General features: G+C 46.4%; 1 protein-coding gene across 1 annotated transcript in view; it reads left to right on the forward strand.

The window, feature by feature from the left end:
- Window positions 1–5658, forward strand: part of CACNA1E (calcium voltage-gated channel subunit alpha1 E) — a 327543-nt gene extending 321885 nt beyond the window's left edge. Inside the window, exon 46 of the mRNA XM_088673714.1 lies at window positions 1424–5658. Within this exon, the coding sequence (XP_088529840.1) occupies window positions 1424–1963 (540 nt within the window). The 3' untranslated portion in view covers window positions 1964–5658. The remainder of the gene's footprint in view (window positions 1–1423) is intronic.
- Window positions 5659–20128: the final 14470 nt, after the last annotated feature.

A 20128-nucleotide genomic window follows, 5' to 3' on the forward strand; every position in this document is an offset into this window, starting at 1 on the left:
GGTGAGGAAAGGTGAAATATACTCGGAGTCGAGAGTGAATTTCATGCTCTTTATTCAGCTCGTAGTCATCAGGGAGAAGAAGAGAAGAATGCCCTTTTCCCAAAACCATCTGCTTATATACATTATTTACACAATGGGCTTTGTGTGATTGGCTACTTCAGGGCTACACCTGTGGGCCAATCAGTTTGTGGATTGACTTCTGCCAGCAGCCTGATTGGCTGCTCCTGCAGGCCAATCAGGTTGCGGATTCACTTACACCTGGAGTTGGATTGGGTGGCTCCTGCGGACCAATCAGACTGCTGATTCTGGATCCTATTGTTCTAGGATTCAGCTCAGTACATAACAAAAGGGATGCAAGATCCTGGAGGAAGGCACACCCGGCTGAGACACTGAACGGCAGGCATTCCACATTGCAGCCCGTCCCTTCGTGATTCATGCTTGAATGTGTGAAATGACTTCTCTTACAAGCTTTGTATTTGAGATGATGACTGTGATATGATCACTCAGTCCTTTGATCTGCAGTGGCTGATTCCTACCATTCGGGAATACAGTCATCAAGTTATAAATTTCCATGTATACTTAGAATTACAGAGTTGGACCACGAGGATTATCTTGCAGACTTCCATAGGCTCAAAGGTAGTTTGGCACTGCTTGCAAACAGGAACATTATCATGATGTTAGGGTTAAAGGTAAAGGGACCCCTGACCGTTAGGTCCAGTCACGGAGGACTCTGGGGTTGCGGCGCTCATCTCGCTTTACTGGCCGAGGGAGCCGGCGTACAGCTTCCAGGTCATGTGGCCAGCATGGCTAAAAGCCACTTCTGGTGAGTGAGGTGAGTGACGCTGAGAGACTTCAGAGAAGTGTGACTAGCCCAAGGTCACCCAGCAGCTGCATGTGGAGGAGAGGGAATCGAACCCAGTTCACCAGATTACAATTATGCTGCTCTTAACCACTAGACCAGGGACCCAAGTGGCACTGTGGTTAAACCACTGAGCCTAGGGCTTGCTGATCAGAAGGTCGGTGGTTCGAATCCCTGTGACGGGGTGAGCTCCTGTTGCTTGGTCCCAGCTCCTGCCAACCTAGCAGTTCGAAAGCACCTCAAAATGCAAGTAGATAAATAGGAACCGCTACAGCGGGAAGGTAAACGGCGTTTCCATGTGCTGCTCTGGTTTGCCAGAAGCAGCTTTGTCATGCTGGCCACATGACCTGGAAGCTGTACGTCGGCTCCCTCGGCCAATAATGCGAGATGAGCACGCAACCCCAGAGTCGGTCACGACTGGACCTAATGGTCAGGGGTCCCTTTACCTTTACCTTTAACCACTACACCACACTGGCTCTCTGCACCCCTGCACTAGACTGTATAAGCTCTTTACCATTATAAAAAGGCCTTTTGCCTCACAGCCTCTTCTCTTCTTCTTTGCAGGGCACTGGCTCCTTGAGCGAGAGTTCCATCCCGTCGCTATCTGACACCAGCACGCCAAGGCGAAGCCGCCGCCAGCTCCCTCCGGTGCCACCAAAGCCACGCCCCCTCGTCTCCTATGCTGCCATGATGCAGCACTGTGGAGACACCTCCCCACAGCCTGACGATAGCGAGGGTGGCTCTCCTCTGCTTTCCGGGGTTCTGGAGACAAACAACACCTGCTTGACTGAGTCTTCCAGCTCCCCGCAAGGAAAGCAGAGCCTTCTCTCGACCCCTCAGCGCTATATCTCGGAGCCTTATCTGATGCTCCAGGATGACTCCCACGCTTCAGACTGTGGTGAGGAGGAGACGCTCACCTTTGAGGCTGCCGTGGCCACCAGCCTTGGCCGCTCCAACACGATTGCGGTAGGCCCTCGCTCAAGGCACAGCTGGCAGATGCCAAATGGGCACTACCGGAGGAGGAGGAGAGGGGCGTCGCAGGGGGTGATGTGCGGGGCTGGCATCGACGTACTAAGCGATACGGAAGAAGATGACAAGTGCTAGAGGCTGCCTGCCCCTCCTCCCCTGCTCTCCTCTGACGCATGCTGTTTGCCACATTTGGAACGGAATGAAACGGAAATCAGATGCAGCAGAAACAGACCCTCTGTGCAACCACAACAAAAAAGCCCAAAGCTCCTGTTCTTTGTCCTCTCTACTTCCCTTTTGTTTTAATTGCACAGGGAAGCATTTGATAAGCTCCTGCAACCATGGACCCAGCAGAGGTGCACCTGTTCGTTGAGTGAGAGCGAGCTATGGCAACAGCAGCCTTCAACCCAACAGCCACATGGGTCTCCGTCCCCCCAAAAAATCCTAAGAGTGTGTGCCGAGGAAGGCCTGAAGTTACTCGAGAGGCACAGCAAGGGATACTAGGGTGGGGTGGGGATTAAAAAGAAGAAGATTGTTGTTTTGCCTCTTTGACACTTGGCAAAAAAAAGAAAAGGAGACCAGAGAAGGAAGTCAAGTTGGTGGCTTGAAGTGCATGTGGTTATTCCCATGAGATGTCCACCTTCAGGTGACCCCTCTTACGCCGTTCAACCAATGGGATGAGTCAAGATTGAGGGATTTGTCCAGAGTGGAAGTCACAGCATTCGGCCCTCCTGCAGTACCTGCGGTTTTGGGGTGGTTCTTCGTATCGATCTTCGGGCGAAGCTGAAGGACAGAGTGCGGGGAAAGAGGGGGACCACATAGTGAGAAGGGCTTGGCTTGTGTGAAACCGACTCTGAGTGTTTCATACCAAGACCAGTGGGTTAAGGATGGGGAAAGGGCAGGACTACTGATGAGATGTGTCTTTATATTCTGAGTTTGGAATGTATGGAAAGTATATATGAACATGCACACATGCAGAGATTTATTTTAATAAGCTGGCATGTACTAGCACCGAGGCCATATCTTCCCTGACCCTAAAAAATAGGGAGCATCTTGTCTTAGGGAGCCGTAAAATATCAGAGATGCTAGTTACAGAAGCCACTAAATTCTGACCCCTCTTTCCCCTCAATCATCTTTACTTTGGCATTGCATTGCCCACCCTAAGTAGCAGAAAGAGCTTCATGCAGAGGTGTGGTGCTGCTTGTTCATTGAGCCATATTTTGATTAGAAATTGATGAGTCAACGAAGAGGGGTATGTATGCCATCCTCATACATTTGTTTCCCGTGGGATTGTTACGGCTCTGGAATAAGACAACTTTTGAACCCAACAACACCTTAGATCTGGCGGCTTTGCGAATGGTTCTAGGTGTAGGTTTGGTCCAATCCAGCAGGGAAGTCCTTATGTGTTTGTAGGAATGGCCCTTCAAGTAAGGATCAGCAGCAGACACCAGTTGGTAGCCAGTGGCATATGCCAATAAGCACAGAGCAGGGTTCTTGTTCCATCTCTCTCTCTCTCTCTCTGCAGCATCTCAGTTTGCGGGGTGGGATGGGGGGTAGGCAGCAGATCTTTCCTTTCCTCAGTTTGGAAGACAGTAGGCTTGTTGATGGGGGGTGGGTTGAATCATTGCTTCATCATCTCCCCTGGAATACTTTTTGCAGGTGGCATTTTGATTGGTAAGCTTATGTTCCCACATACGGTTTTGTCAGAAAGCAAAGTAAAACACCAGAAGGAGAGGAAAGGTGAGAGTGGAGGAAAGTAGGTGAGGCAAAATGGCCTTTACTTGAGAGTAAGGCAGTGTCCCAAAAGATGCTGGCAGACATCTCCCAAACTCACAAGGTATGAAACAACAGGCCAGTAGCCATAAGCTTCTGCGGAACAGCCTAACAGTCTCTTGAGAGCCGGGAGCTCTCAAAGCTGGCAGGCATATTCAATGGATGGAAATATGCAGCAGTAAAAGGTCAAGCTCAAAAATCAATCTGGTAGGCTAGGGGAATGTGGATGCTGTAAGGTTCTTACAGTTGGTTGTAAATGCAGAAAGGTATGAACAAGATTTTCTGCAGAGCTTGCAACGTTTCAAACAAAAAACCACATATGGAACTGTTTTGTGGCTACATTCCAGCTTGTAATTGATCTGGTAATTACATTTGCCTAGCATAAATTTCCTCTGCGCTGTGCTTCTTTACTTGGACCGGTTCTAGCGTTAATAGTTGTTAAAATGTGCCTCTGCCACTCACTATCCAATTCCATAGGGGAGTATGGGGAAAGGAATCACTTTTTACAGAGCCACCACAGGATGTGACCTCCAATGCTTCCCTTGCTATGGCAGATGCGGTAAGCGCTGATCCATTTCAAAAAGGGCAGCTTTTTGGAGAAATGTTAAGAGCCTGCCTTATGCCCAATCAGTGCAGAAGCTCTCCAGGATTCTAGACAGGAGCCTTTCGCAACCCTACCTGGAGGCGCCAGTGCGAATTCTGAAGAATGGCTGTGTTTCGGTCTGCAAATTGTGTTGGAAAGCGTGACTCGAGATAGGTTTGCCTCTGAATGCTAACTACATCAGATTTATCCCATCTCTACCCCAGAAGTAAGCAAAGGCCTCTTCAGTTAAAGAGGAGAGCTGCAGAAGGATTTGGCAAGGAGTGCTGCCTTTCTCAGACGTCAGTTTGGAAACTAAAATACCGGTAACACACACACACCCGTTCCCTCCTCCCCAGGCAGGCTCCCAGTTTAACTGGAAGAGGATACTCCTTGACACCAAAACCCACTTTCTACCTCCTCCCTAGTCATTCATGACTGCCATTCATCTCTCTGCTAGGGAACGGGTATCTGTCTCTGAGCTACAGATCTAGAGAGGTTAGGCTGAACAATTCTGACAAGGTCAAGATCACCAGTGAGCTTCATGGCTGTGCGGGGATTTGAGCCCAGGCCATCACCTTTGGCCAAGATGTATTTCCCCATGATAAAAGCTTACGGGAGGAAGTGGTGCTGGCTTGCCATGAAATGCCAGCGTGAGGGGCTCTGCTCCACCCCCACCCCCAAATGGGCTGTAAATAAAAGAGTTGGCATCTCGAGCTTCTAACTGCAAAGGGTTTTCCGATAATTAGCCAAGCTTTCTGTAAATATACAACGGGGGCTGAGTTCATGTAAGGAAGGAGTTTCTTTGTGCGTACTGGGGTGGGAGGGGGGAAATGCAGAGAAGATCCTTGTTCTCTGAAGAATATCTCAATTATGCCTTTTTTATTTGGAGACCAGCAAGTGTGCTATGAAGTTTATATAAGAATTTTGAAATATTTCTACCTTTTTAGGGTGTATGTGTGCAGAGTGGACCCTATCTTTCATGTTTTATATCACTTCAGCCTATGATCTAGAGATCGCTTGTATGAAAGCTTGGCTTTGGTGGCTCTCAGCTCCCGAGCTACAGATGAGACATTGTGCAGCCTTTTAGCTCAAGAACCTTGATGGACATATCTGTGATTACATAAGTGGAACTATACTGGACCTCAGAACTTCTAGTTAGCTATGTAATTGCTAGTTTCATGGTTCGTTGTTGTATATTGGAACTGGGATGTAGCCTTGATTTGCTGGTTTTACTCTGAGTAGAAAGCACTTGACGAGTCAGCTGGTTCTCCTAGGAGTGAGAGCTCATCTGCTTGAGTTAGGGGGCTGTTTGATGTACCCCTCTCTCCTCCTCAGCAGCTGAATTGTGGCCAATGAACTAGTAAGACTTTCTCCATGATCTGTGGGTACTCTATTTTTTACATGTTACATGTTAGTGTGGAAGGCAGGCAAGGAAGGGAACAAACGATCAAAAACAACAATTAAAGTACAGTACCATAAAAAATAAAGAAGGAAGAAAAGGAGGGGGTCCCTATCTCTGAGTTCAGTAAAATTGAAAGCTCTCAATCCAGGAAATGGACTAATCATCTCTAAATCATATTGAATGCAATGGGACATAATTTAGTTGTCACTGAATTCAGTGATTGGAATGAACTAGTTTAGTTGAACAAAGTTCACTGAACTAGTTTTAAAATCTGTGAACTATACCTGAAAGCAGTTCCCAGAATTGCTGATTGAAGTAAAGGTGAATTAAGTTGATTTGGAGTAGAACTTTGTATGCTTTCTAGTTCACCTTCACATTCATTCTCTTACCTCGACTCCAAGCAGGAGGCCCAGAGTCTTTGCTTTCATTTTTAAAAAATAAACATAAGTTAGAAATCTCTAGAGAAAGTTATAAATCAAAATATGGAGGCAATGTTCTAAGGCTTTTTAAGCAGATACACAGGCACTGTTGTTGCTAAGGACACTTGCCACTTAATCACTACTGCTTTACTGCTAAGCCATCAGAAGAAAGGAATGTGAGGCATTCCTGTATCCTCCCTAAATAAATTTGCTTCCTCCCAACAGAAGCACCTTGCAGCAAGAAGTACAGGCGGGAATGAAGCGAATGATGCCTTGTGCCTTTAACAGCTGTGTGGCTGCCACAAATTATCCAGGGTGAGCCTTTTCTAGTACGGAAATACTTGAAAATTCTACTAGATTCTACTAGAAATACTAGAAATTTTAATAGGGAAAGTTTCACCTGTTAACAGTCTGCTTGTAAGACATCTTATTACTTGTGTTTGGCCCCTGATTTAGTTTTGAGTGCTATGCTTCAGCACAGCAGCACATAATATTCTGGAGGCTGGAAAAATGTTTCTGAGAATGAACTTCCTATCAGCTAAAAAGTTCATTCTGAAGGCTGCAAAAAAAGTTTCTGAGAACGACCTTTCTATCAGTTAAAAAGTTAATTTGGATGAACTTGTTTGTTTTGTGAAATGGTAAACCGGAACTAGTTCCTTTTTGGATAGGACACTACTAGTTCCATTTTTAAATGACCTTTCCAAGCACTTATCAGCAAGACTTAAGTGCAATTAACTATATATATATATATATATATATATATATATATATATATATATGCTCAGTGTGCTTCCTAATCTTGAGTTCAACATGTCACTTAATAGGCTACAGACATTCATACTAGACTAACCTATTTTAATAAACATAGTGGCATATATTATTGCAGTAGCCCTTGAATAGCTGGGTCACATTATAATTGGTCAGGGGTAAACCACAAATGTCAACAAGTCCTAAGATTTACTAAAGTTGTGGCATGTTGCACTGGAGACCACCCCCGCCCCCGCTCCATACTACTGAGTCGTTAACACGAAATAAGCTATTTATACAAAGTTAGACTAAACTGCAAGGCTGGGAGTTCTTGCTTCCATGTGGCAATGTGAACATTTATGGATTCCATTCTTATAGGGTTGTTTGCTTATATTTCTTCAACTTGCACCCATCATGGGGTATGTGCATGTGCAACATTACTGACATGCATCACAAATACAACAGTGTGTTCAGTCCAGGACTGGTCATCACACACAACCTAGTGTTGGATGGGAGCCAGTGGGTGTTGGGAGGATGAAACCATAGAATCAGGGCCGTCTCAAGTATATCTGTCGCCGTGGTGCAAAGATCCTTCCAGCGCCCCATCCCCTCCCCTGTTTCCCAGAGTTGCCGGCCTTTTTGCGGCACTGCCGGCAGCTTTGCAGGGCTGGAGGAGGCGGGCAGAGGCTGGGGGGTGGCTCCTCCAGCGGGGAAGAGGCAGAGGCTCCGGGCGCTGCGCTGTTTCAGCAAAGCGGGCGAGCTGATGCTGGGTGGCGTCGTGCTCAGCCTCTGCCTCTTCCCTAGCGCCCATGCCGCAGTGGCCACAGCAGGCAGAGGCTCCGGGCACATGGCGGAGGCGGGCGAGGGCAGCGAGCTGATGCCGGGAGGCACCGCGTCCAGCCTCCGTCTCTTCCCTGGCGCCCTCCAGAACTTGGCGCCCTGGTGCCCGCCGCCACTTACCTCTATGGGCAAAACATCCCTGCATAGAATTCTAGAGTTGGAAAGGGACCCTGAATGCCATCTAGTCCAACCCCCTGTAATGCAGGGATCCTGCCCTCAGCCATCACTCGGTGGGCTTGAACCACCAACCTTCTGGTTAATAGGCAGACGTGCTGAATAATAGGCTGCAAAGGAAAATTGTGCATGCGCCTGTAAACCTTCCTAAAGAAAAAAAATAAAGAGGAGGCACCCTACAAAAAAAGAAGGGCGGTTTGAGCATTCTTGGTTGTTGGGGTTTTTTTTAAGTATTGGTATTAGAGTTATTTCTGACGGTGCATTTCATGACCTAAAGAAAGGCACTCAAATCACCAAACTATTTTCTGCTATGAAGCTCTCAGTCTGCTGTCAAGTGCCAAGAATATTTGTGCCTCAAAGCATTCTGCAAAGGAGGGGAATTGGATTTTAAAACTGCCCAAAGACAATCGCTACGAACACTTCAACATAGCAGGTGCACAACAGGGGGAGAGGGAATAACTTATTCCAAGGGAGAGGGAGCAATTAGGAAACGGTTTCCGCTTAAACTACATGAAGAGGGGGAGACCCGTTTTGCCTACAAATTGAGATGAAACCAAACTGAAAGGGCGCCAATTAATGCGTGTGGACGGCAAACGAAGACTGATTTGGCGCCCTGAGGCAAGTAGCTGCACCGAGTCTCCCATAAGCGCCTGAAGCCGCCGTCCATCTCAATTTCACAGGAAGACCAGCGAAACACAATACGGAGGCTGTGGTGGACCTTACTGCTGCTGTGCTGACGCACATTAAGCCGGACGTCACCCTACAGCCCTTGCCTTGCTCTCCTCAGCGTGAAACTTCTGGCCAGTCTGTGCTCTTCCTAGAAGTAGCCAGGTATCAGCTCCCTGGGGTGGTTTCAGGGCAACTCGCCCAAAGCCAAATACCGCACTCAGCGCTGCATGTTGATGAGGTGGATATATTGTAACATAAGTGCTTGTTTGGATCCAAAATAAAACCACAAAAAAATTACAAATCTGTAAAACTTAAATGTTTTTTTTTGTCAAGGAAAAAAATAAAATAAAACCTTGTTGTAAAGAATTACTCTAGCCCAGAGTTATTTTTCCCCTCTTTGAACTGCCGTTTATTTCAGTTCCTACCCTCCAGATTTTACAATTCTGAAAATAATCCTTAGCTTATTTTTCAGCACGTTTCAAGTGTCTCTAGCACTTCAACTAATTATGTTAGCTCTGTTATCCATTCAAACTGAGTTTTCCAGATGTTCATTACAGTGGTACCTCGGTTTACAAACACAATTGGTTCTGGAAGTCTGTACTTAACCTGAAGCGTACTTAACCTGAAGCGAACTTTCCCATTGAAAGTAATGGAAAGTGGATTAATCTGTTCCAGATGGGTCCGCGGAGTTGTTGTTGTTGTTGTTGTTGTTGTTTAGTCATTTAGTCGTGTCCGACTCTTCGTGACCCCATGGACCATAGCACGCCAGGCACTCCTGTCTTGCACTGCCTCCCGCAGTTTGGTCAAACTCATGTTCGTAGCTTCGAGAACACTGTCCAACCATCTCGTCCTCTGTTGTCCCCTTCTCCTTGTGCCCTCCATCTTTCCCAACATCAGGGTCTTTTCCAGGGAGTCTTCTCTTCTCATGAGGTGGCCAAAGTATTGGAGCCTCAGCTTCAGGATCTGTCCGCGGAGTACTTTGGCTCCCCCCAAAGAAGCTGAACAACTGTGGCTCCCCTTAAGAAAGCTCAACATTTTACCTCCTCCCTGAAAAACTCCCTGAAAAACAACTTTGACCCAACCCCCCCCCAAAATAGGCCTCCCTCCTTCCTTAAAAAAACTCAACAACTTTGACCTGAACCCCCCAAAAAGGGGTTATTTACTCTGTGAGTAGATCACAGTCTCTTGGGAGTTGGCCGCCCCTGATATAGGGGGATAGAGGGCAATTTTAACAACTCATTTTGGGCAAAGGGAAAAGAGAGGAAATTTTCTAAACACCCAAAATAGGAGGGACGTTTTGAGTTAGGCTTTCCCGGAAAACCTGTGCACTGCAATAGCTGAAGAAAGGCAAACAGGCAAAAATTGCCTACAGTTGAATTCAGATCGTGCAATTACCTACCCCGGATAGGGAGCTTCCCAAAAGATGGGGCTTTCTGCAATAAGGAAAGTGAGGGGGAAAGGCTTTGAAAAGTGCAAGATAAGACTTCCCTTGACAATACGTCATCTCCCCGTAAACAAATCGGGATGAATGCTCGCTCAGCAAACAGTTTGACTGGAGGCAACCTACTGCGTCACTCAGCTCTAGGGCTATGGGCTTGACCTCGGGGCCCAAATCTAGGGCCACACAGCTCAGGAGGCACTCAAATGATGTTCTAAAAGGCAACTGCTGGAGGCAACAGCAAAAAAGTCCCACATCAGCTCCTGGGACAGGATGGGCATGCTGTGGGGCACAGGGGTTATATTGCTCCTCCTCCTCCTCACAGAATGCTTTCGTCTTATTTTAAAAGACATTTTATAATAGGGGCGGTGGCAGGTGCATTGGTGGTTGTAGGTACTCGTTTTATTATTTTTACTTTAAGCGTATATCCTTTTCTCCCACAAAATGGTGCTTCATCCAAAGTAAATGTGTTTAGCATTAAGGCAGAAGCAGCGAGCCCCATTGTTTTCCTGCAGTCATAATGACGGTGTGGTTTTAATGAGGTTAAGATGCAGAACTGCACGTGCTCAAAAGTATTCCCCCCCCCCCCTTTCAGGCTTGCAAACTGTTTTTGTTTGCATTTTGCTCTAACAAATCAGAAATGTAAAAGAGGGCCCCTTAAGACCACCAAGCCCAGTTATCTGCATCCACTGTCCAGTTTGCTTGCCAGAATGTTTGGCAAATGTGTTGCGGAAGCAGGAGAAAGCAGGATTCAAGCTGTGGAAGGGAGGAAGAACAGGGTCCTGATTAGTTATATCTATGCAACGCAACCTTAGATCATGCAGAAAACAGCCCCGAGAACCATTCTCCAATCAGCAGTCTATTGTTAGTCTATGTTGAAATTAGAACTGTTTAATACAATGGGGTTTTGCGTAGGAATGGCACTAATAAGGGAACTTGATACCAGACAAAGGAAATGGCTCAACTCATCTTAGAACTTTTTTATTTAAAATAAATAAATTAAAAACCAGATAGGATCTTCAAGTCCGGCTGCTGCTAGAAAAAGCTTGAAGGAGACATGATAAATGGAAGTGTGCCTATGAAGGCGAATGAGGGCAATATGGATCTCATTAGCGGTAATTGAGGTCGTGGTAAGTGGTAATGGGCTGGAACAGGAGGAGACAAGGTGAAGATTCGAAGTTCCCAGCAAAAAAATAAACTTAGTATTTTGCCATGCAGTATAATACCCCTATGGGACACGGGTGGCGCTGTGGTCTAAACCACAGAGCCTAGGGCTTGCCGATCAGAAGGTCGGTGGTTCGAATCCACACGACGGGGGCAGCTCCCATTGCTTGGTCCCTGCTCCTGCCCACCTAGCAGTTTGAAAGCATGTCAAAGTGCAATTAGATAAATAGGTGCACTCCAGCGGGAAGGTAAACGGCGTTTCCGTGCGCTGCTCTGGTTTCGCCAGAAGCGGCTTAGTCATGCTGGCCACATGACCCAGAAAAACTGTCTGCGGGCAAACGTTGGCTCCCTCGGCCAGTAAAGCGAGATGAGCGCCACAACCCTAGAGTTGTCTGCAACTGGACTTAACTATCAGGGGTCCTTTACCTTTATAATACCTCCTAGAGGTCAGCTAGAACAAGTTCTTGTCCCTTCTCCTGCTGAGTGTTGTGCAGTCATTTCCCCTAAGCATTTTTTTTTTAAGATTGGTCTTGAGAGAGTCTTTAAACCTCTTTTGTTGACCACCAGCATTACGCTTTCCATTTTTAAGTTCGGAATACAGTAGTTGCTTTGGAAGGCGATAATCGGGCATCAGAACAACATGATCAGTCCAACGAAGTTGATGTTGAAGAATCATGGCTTCAACACTGGTGATCTTTGTTTCTTCCAGTACACTGGCATTAGTTCGCCTGTCTTCCCAAGTGATGTGTAAAAAATTTCGGAGTCACTGTTGATGGAATCTTTGAAGGAGTTGGAGATGGTGTTTATAAGTGGTCCACGTTCCACAAGCATATGGCCACCATTTATCACTGCATTGGTGATGTGCTTTTTGGAAAGGGGCTCCACCCCAAGCTAGCACCCCTAAAAGATTAGATACTTTTGGAAAGCTTGCATATAATAGCTGAGGCAGGAATCATTGGCAGGGGAGGTGGTATGATGAAACAGGGAGAACCTCCCATTCAGAGGGTTTCCATTGCACCAAATCCTCAGCCCTATTGTTTGATATCTCAGAGGAGCTGACAAGAGTCTGAGTCATCACCGCATCATGATAGATGGGGGGGAATGCAAACTACACTGGGGACAATAGAAATGCAGATTATTCCTCTTCATAATAGTTCTGCGGGGAGGAGGAAGCATATAAATATAGAAAAGCCGAGGCTTCAGAACAGGTACTTCAGGAATGCTATTTATGAGACAGGAAAATCAACGTGGGTTCTGTTGGTCCAAAGATTAAGCAGCAGTATGACAGACAATGTGATTTATAAAGATGAGAAAAAGTTGCTTTACAACTAGCAATGGTGCTTACCCGTAATCCGGACAGAGTGCTGGATTTATGTAAACAAGCTATAGTTTAGGGCCCCCCCATATACTTCTTCTTAATTGTAAGGTAAAGGTAAAGGGACCCCTGACCATTAGGTCCAGTCGTGACCGACTCTGGGGTTGCGGCACTCATCTCGCTTTACTGGCCAAGGGAGCCGGCGTACAGCTTCCAGGTCATGTGGCCAGCATGACAAAGCCGCTTCTGGCGAACCAGAGCAGCATACGGAAACACCATTTACTTTCCCGCTATAGCGGTACCTATTTATCTACTTGCACTTTGACATGCTTTCGAACTGCTAGGTTGGCAGGAGCTGGGACCAAGCAACGGGAGCTCACCCCGTCACAGGGATTCGAACCGCTGACCTTCTGATCAGCAAGCCCTAGCCTAGGCACTGTGGTTTAGCCCACAGCGCCACCTGGGTCCCTGGAAATCCAGCCCTGTCTGGACAGCTTCCAAACCGCTTGTTTGCTAGCACAAAAGTCAGACAAGGTTGGCTGTGGAATGCCCCTTTATTCCAGTCTGTTTGTGGCAAGGTTAGATGCTGTTGCACTGAGCATGTGTTACCCATTGCTTTTCAGTGAATTTCCTTGAATGGGTATTTAGCAATGTATCCCTCAAATAAAATGAGCTGCCAGAAGAACAATCTTCCCCCACTCTGTAAAAGTGTGTGTTTCTCTCTAGAGGCATATTCATCTGCCGTCCACTGTCATGGCGACCCCCAGCAAGCGGCAAAGAAGGCTGCTGGTTTTTTTATATATATAAAATAGTAGCAGCCATTTTGAATTTCCCAAAATTCATAAAACTACCACAGGACAGGGTTTCCATGGGGAAACCAAAGGGCGGCCACTCCTAGTCTCTTCACCACACCTTGCCCCCTAAATATTGCCGGAACAAAAAAGCCAGTTTCGAGGTGGCTGGAAAATTGTCCATGTCAGTTTGGGCCAGCCCTTTTTGAAATACACAAGTCCCACTCGTCTGGCTATTCTGTGTTGACCTTCCTTCCGTCAGCGTCACCCAGGAATGCCAGCAGTGCGAACTTCTTCACAGCAGTTGTGTCCTTGGCGCCAGCAACGAGCCACTTCTCACAGAAGAAGAAGCAGTTGCTTGTCACCGCAAGGCTAGAAATTGCGCGCAAATTATAAGAGGTGGTTTTGAACAAGACCCCTGAAAGAAAAACAACTACCGTAAATTGTCCTCCTGTGTGTTGGAGGGGAGCGAGGTCTTGCGTGTGTTGTGTGTTTGTGCGTGTTGTGATGGCGAAGGAGAATAAAAGAAGATTGTGTTGAGTACTTGTCATTTCATCTCTTTTGTTCCCTGGGAACACAGTGGAGTACAGTAAGTGAATTGAGGGCAAGTACATACTCAGAAGCTAAAGTGAAAGAGAATAGCCTCAGCCAGCACCATTAGGGAGGATAGAGTCATTTAACTAATGGGGCCCTGTGAATAGCTCCTCAATACAAATGTACCTTTTCAGCCTGGACTGACTTGACATGACTAGGACAGAGATGGAGATGGAGAAGCAGGACATGATGCTTTCATCCAAGGCCTCCTCTTGCCAGATTTTGCACTGGGATCTATGCCACTATTTCAGCATGTGACTGTCTTCCCCATGGTGTAAAAAAATGGGGTTTGTCTTTTGCTGCCCAACTCCCCATAGGACTCTGAGTCCCCTAAGTCCATGATCGGTCAGAGAAGAATGGATGGAGGCAGGATCCAGTGGAAAGCAAGGCAGATCTTTATTTTTCTGTTGCAACAGACTTCCCTCCCCTCCTTCCAAGGAGGGAGAGGCCCTGAACAAAAGTGTGCAGGAACCTTTAAAGACTTTGGACATTGCCCAACTGCCTTAGCCAAAGACCACCCCAAAATCCTCAGCCATACATCATTGGAGGTGGGTCTACAGCAGAAATCCTGTCTGCCAGGATACCTGATAATGGTCGCTGGTTGCATTACCTGGGCAGCCTGGCCATTCTTTGGTGATGGTTAATACTTTAGTTCCTGAATCCAGGTCACTGGCTCACCCTATTCATACACAAATACGCCCTTAAGACAGGATTTGCAAGCAAAAATACAATGGGAAGGCTTTCCCCATTTGCTTCCCTGACTGCAGAGGAATATTTGAGGTCATTGGGAGAGTCAAAATGGCTTCAGGATTGCTCTCCCATACTATTTCAGACACATGGTTTATATATTCAGATCATAGAATCATAGAATCATAGAGTTGGAAGAGACCACAAGGGCCATCCAGTCCAACCCCCTGCCAAGCAGGAAACACCATCAAAGCATTCTTGACATATGCCTGTCAAGCCTCTGCTTAAAGACCTCCAAAGGAGGAGACTCCACAACACTCCTTGGTAGCAAATTCCACTGCCGAACAGCTCTTACTGTTCATTCTGTAACAATTTGTAGATTTTTGAGATAGTCTTTTGATTATTGTATAATATTTCCTTTTCCCGTACCGATTTTTTTAAAAATCAAAGCCCTTTGATTTTTTTATCCTTCTTGAACGTTGCTGTTAGCTGGTAGTATTCTTCAAAAATTTTCACTTTTGGGCAATAATTTATCTCCTCCACGAGGTCCCTATATGTTAGCCAATTATCTTTCATGTTATTTCTATGAATAGCTGATGATTCTATGGGCGATAGCCACCAGGGAGTTTTAGTTGTTACTATTGCTTTGATCCTTTCCCAGACTTCAAATAGGGCCTTCCTCACCAAATGGTTAGTACAGCCTCTATGTGCTTTTATTTTGTCACGTCCTAAGTAGCCATGCCACCCAAAGACTTTGTCCATAGCTGCCAAGTTTCCCCTTTTCTCGCGAGGAAGCCTATTCAGCATAAGGGAAAATCCCTGTAAAAAAAGGGATAACTTGGCAGCTATGACTTTGTCCCAGCCCGCCAAATCCAGAACCTCAGTATCCTTAAGTAACATCCAATCTTTCAACCATATCATGCATTTGGCCTCAAAATATATTCCTAAATCCAGATATGTCTGCACTTATGAATATTTATTCTATATTTGAGACCTTAAAATTCTTATAACACCCGCTTTCTCTCCAAGAATGGTACGTGGAAGTACAATTTTTCCTGCTGCCCTTACGAACATGCCTAATGCCAAGTTAGACTTTTCGGATCACAATAACCCAATAAATGCTTAAAGCTATCCTGCTATGGCTGGGAGCATCCCTGGGTGCTTAAAGGGGTAGGTGTGAGATAATTTAAGGGACTTTTGAGGAAGCTTCTCATTATACACAGGGAGAAAAGCTTCCAGATATTAAAATAACTGAGGCTTGGCAACAGGGTTAGGGGAATTTCTGGCGGTTATGGGGAACTGCTGGCTTTCCACCCAGCCTCCCCAGGTGAAGAGCAGAGCCTTGGCCACCAGCCCTCAAGTTGTCCTGATCCCAGCCGCACGACAAGAGCATTTTAAGTGCTGGGAACTGGTTTTTCCACTGCTTGTTAAAGAATATGCTTCATGGGCAGGGTTCCTCTGCCCATGAAGCAACCTCAGCTCTTGCTCAAAGGGGGGCACATCTGGATACTGTTAACATATAGAAGAAATCTTGCTATATAAGATTGGTGGCCAAGCTTCTGTCAACCAAACAGGCATTGCTGGCCAAGGCTGTGGGAGGGAGGGGGGGGCATGTCGTTGCCACAGCGCTTGCCTACAAACTGAATGCAGGCTGCCGTTCCTCTATATACTGTGCTTTGTGCGAGAATTTATACAGAGCATTTATATAATCTGAAGTTCCGTTCTATTCTAGTCATTTTAACAATGCAATGATGTGGGCAGGCTTTGTGCCACAGAAGCAAGAGGGTGGAAGGGAGAGAATGCAGTATTTTCTCAGTTGCGGGCTAGGTCTAAAAGCTGTGCTGGCAGGCCGGATCCGTCCCCGGGGATACGGCTGACGCATGGCCCCCCAAGGTAATGCAGATTCACAGGCAGTCATGGAATAGATTCCAAACCCACACTTGAAGCTTCTCTGAAGGGCTAGTAGGTTGCACACTACACACACTGTCAGGGGCTGGTGAGGAGGAATGGCGGGGGCCAGCCCAGAACCCCCCTTCTCCTGAACCTTCCTGAGAATAGGAGGACAGTATAGATTTAGAACAGTGGTTTGCAGAAGGGTATGTTCAGAGGGCTGCAGAGGGGGGGTCCTCTAATTCAGGGCATCCTCCTCATCAACCCACAGTCCAACTTTTTGGCTGTATGGGTGGGAGCAAATAGCCAGCAGGGTTGAACATGCTTTTCCCTTGGTTTTTTGGCAGTGCCTGCATACAGGGACGGCCCTACAATGAGGTAGAATGTGGCAGCTGCCTCAGGCAACAGGTGCTGAGGGGCAGGGAGTGGCCAGCGCTGTGATTGCCATGTGGCTTTCATTTCTGGCAGCAAAATGTCTTGCGCTGGGCCCTGCCTACAGGCAGGGTTGGAATTGGCTAGGTACACAAGACATCACCATGGCATCAAAGCAGCCCGGGGTCAAGGAAACAGTACAACAAACAAGGTAAATGTTTGTATTATTTTGGAGCGGAGGGGGCAAAAATAATGCCCCTATATTTAAACACAGGTACGCACATTAGGAATGTGGCATAGGTTTCCTCTCGCCTCTTTGGGAATGTTGCCAGTCCTAGATCTGGGATCACGAGTGACTAATCGCTGAGTTAAATTGTTCCTCAATACATCTGTTTTCCTCTGCTAAGTGGATTATCTATAGGCAGGGCGTTCAATCCAAGCCTTCAAGTGGCGGCTGTCTTCCAAACTGCATTTTTGCCTACGGTCCTCGCCCACAACCTTAACGCCTCAGGGAGTCACTAAATAGGACAATTTAAATGGGTTTCCATTTGCTCCAGCTTTACTATAGGGATTAAAGACCATTTTAAGTAGAGCAGTGAATCACTAGCTCAGGATCTAGTATCGGGGGTTGGTGTCAAAATCCACCTGCAGAAGCCCACATCTCTGCCGGGGGACCCCAGGCAACTCTTACAGCTTTCCAGTTACGGAGGGAGGGGCCCACTAAGCCACTTGTCTAATACCTCCCCCCCCCAAAAAAAAAGCACACACAGATTTTAGGGGGCTGCTCCATGACTCACCCATCCACACATCCTTGGAGGAAACATCAAAGGCTCTGGTTGGCTTGGATACCAGGTTCAAAGCCCATGACACATTCGGTGTTCTCCAACTGGAGTGCTCACAGGCCAGTGTTTCCCAGTTGTTGGTGTTTATACTACCTTTTCTTTATTTGCCGAGAGTCTTTAAATCTCTTTTGTTGACCACCAGCATTACGCTTTCCATTTTTAAGTTGGGGATAGAGTAGCTGCTTTGGAAGATGGTAATCAGGCATCCGCACAACATGACCAGTCCAACGAAGTTGATGTTAAACTCTTTGGGGGTGTGGGGATGAAGAAGATGGACCTTCCCACATAGTGACAATCGCTTGATATCATGGACGTAGGGAAACGGGTGCTGCTTATTGCCCCATGAACTGCGCTCAAGGGTCAGTGTCTGTTACATTATGGCAATTTCCCAATGATGGAAAACAGGCTGGGATGTGAGGGGGTAAAGATGGAGAGAGAACACTGGCCAGAGATTACAGGACATGCTTTGCACATACCCTCCAACATTTCTCCAATGAAAATAGGGACGTTCTATTCTATCATCATTGTTGTTGTTTAGTCGTTTAGTCGTGTCCGACTCTTCGTGACCCCATGGACCATAGCACGCCAGGCACTCCTGTCTTGCACTGCCTCCCGCAGTTTGGTCAAACTCATGTTCGTAGCCTCGAGAACACTGTCCAACCATCTCGTCCTCTGTCGTCCCCTTCTCCTAGTGCCCTCAATCTTTCCCAACATCAGGGTCTTTTCCAATGATTCTTCTCTTCTTATGAGGTGGCCGAAGTATTTTTCATCATTACCATATTTTTCATCATTACCATAATTTTATTGTTTCTATCCCACACATCAGACTGGGTTGGCCCAGCTATTCTTCCAATGTAGTATATAAAAACGAACAAAACATTAAATGTCTTCAGATATATTCTAAAGGTTGTATAGTTACTTATCCCCTTGGCTTGGGGGTCACGTGATATACCCTCCAACATTTCTACTAATGAAAATAGGGACAGGGCATCCTAAGGAAAAGCGGGGCATTCTGGGGTCAAATCAGAAACTGGAGTGGCTTCTGTAAATCCGGGACTGTCCTTAGAAAATATCTGGGATGCAGGTGGCGCTGTGGTCTAAACCAGTGTTTCTCAACCAGTGTGCCTCCAGATGTTTTGGGACTACAACTCCCATCATCCCTAACTAGCAAGACCAGTGGTCAGGAATGATGGGAGTTGTAGTCCCAAAACATCTGGAGGCACACTGGTTGAGAAACACTGGTCTAAACCACTGAGCCTAGGGCTTGCCGATCAGAAGGTCAGGAGTTCAAATCCCTGCAACGGGGTGAGCTTCTGTTGCTCAGTCCCAACTCCTAGCAGTTCGAAAGCACATCAAAGTGCAAGTAGATAAATTGGTACCGCTCCGGCAGGAAGGTAAATGGCGTTTCCGTGTGTGCCAAAAGCGGCTTAGTCATGCTGGCCACATGACCTGGAAGCTGTACACCGGCTCCCTCGGCCATTAACGCGAGATGAGCGCCACAACCCCAGAGCCATCCGTGACTGGACCTAACGGTCAGGGGTACCTTTTTAAGTTTTTATCTTACTACTTTTAAACAGGGTCTCAGGTAGCAAAGGTGGGAAAGACCTATGCTAAGTTGAGACCCTGGAAAACTGCTGGCAGTTATCCAAGGCAATGCTGAGAGACTGATTGAAAGAAGACAGCTTTTACCAACAAAAGAAAAGTGGAAGCTGAAAATGATGGACTTTGCAAAACTGGAGAAACTGAAGGGGAAGAATCCGGAACCAGCGAGATCTAGTATTCCAAAAAATAAATTTATATTATATTTGAAAGACAACTGTAAGCAATTAACATCATTAGCAGGGTTATGTGAAGATTAGTAAGATGAATTGATTAATTAATTAATTAGGGACACAGGTGGCACTGTGGTCTAAACCACTGAGCCTAGGGCTTGTTGATTGGAAGGTTGGTGGTTTGAATCTCCGTGGCGGGGTGAGCTCCCATTGTTTGGTCCCTGCTCCTGCCCACCTAGGAGTTTGAAAGCATGTCAAAGTGGAAGTAGATAAATAGTATTGCTCCGGTGGGAGGGTAAACGGCATTTCCATGTGCTGCTCTGGTTCTCCAGAAGCGGCTTTGTCTTGCTGGCCACATGACCCGGAAAAACTGTCTGCGGACAAACGCCAGCTCCTTTGGCCTGTAAAACGAGATGAGCGCCGCAACCCCAGAGTCGTTTGCGACTGGACTTGACTGTCAGGGGTCCTTTACCTTTTAAAGATGAATCAATAACCTATTCAGGTTGAGTAGTTTAATATTTTAAGTAATGATATAACAAGAATAGGAAACGAAATGCAAAAAAGTAAAATTTAATATTGTAAACCATTAGGTGGGAGGGAGGGAAGTCATTTAGGCTCGGTTGAGCCAAGAGATTTAATAAGAGGATACGATGTTACGTATTGTGATTATATGTAAAACTAATAAAAATCATTTTGAAAAAGAAAGAAAGAAGGCAGCTTTAATATGCTGATACCTATGAACCCTATTCACTTTAACTCTGTGTACGTTACAAGCTCTCTTTTATGATTTTGCTGAAATGCTAAGTATGTTACTAGGACAACAATGGCATT

This window comes from Zootoca vivipara, chromosome 7 (genome assembly GCF_965207765.1).
Source record: "Zootoca vivipara chromosome 7, rZooViv2.hap1.1, whole genome shotgun sequence".
NCBI lineage: Eukaryota > Metazoa > Chordata > Lepidosauria > Squamata > Lacertidae > Zootoca > Zootoca vivipara.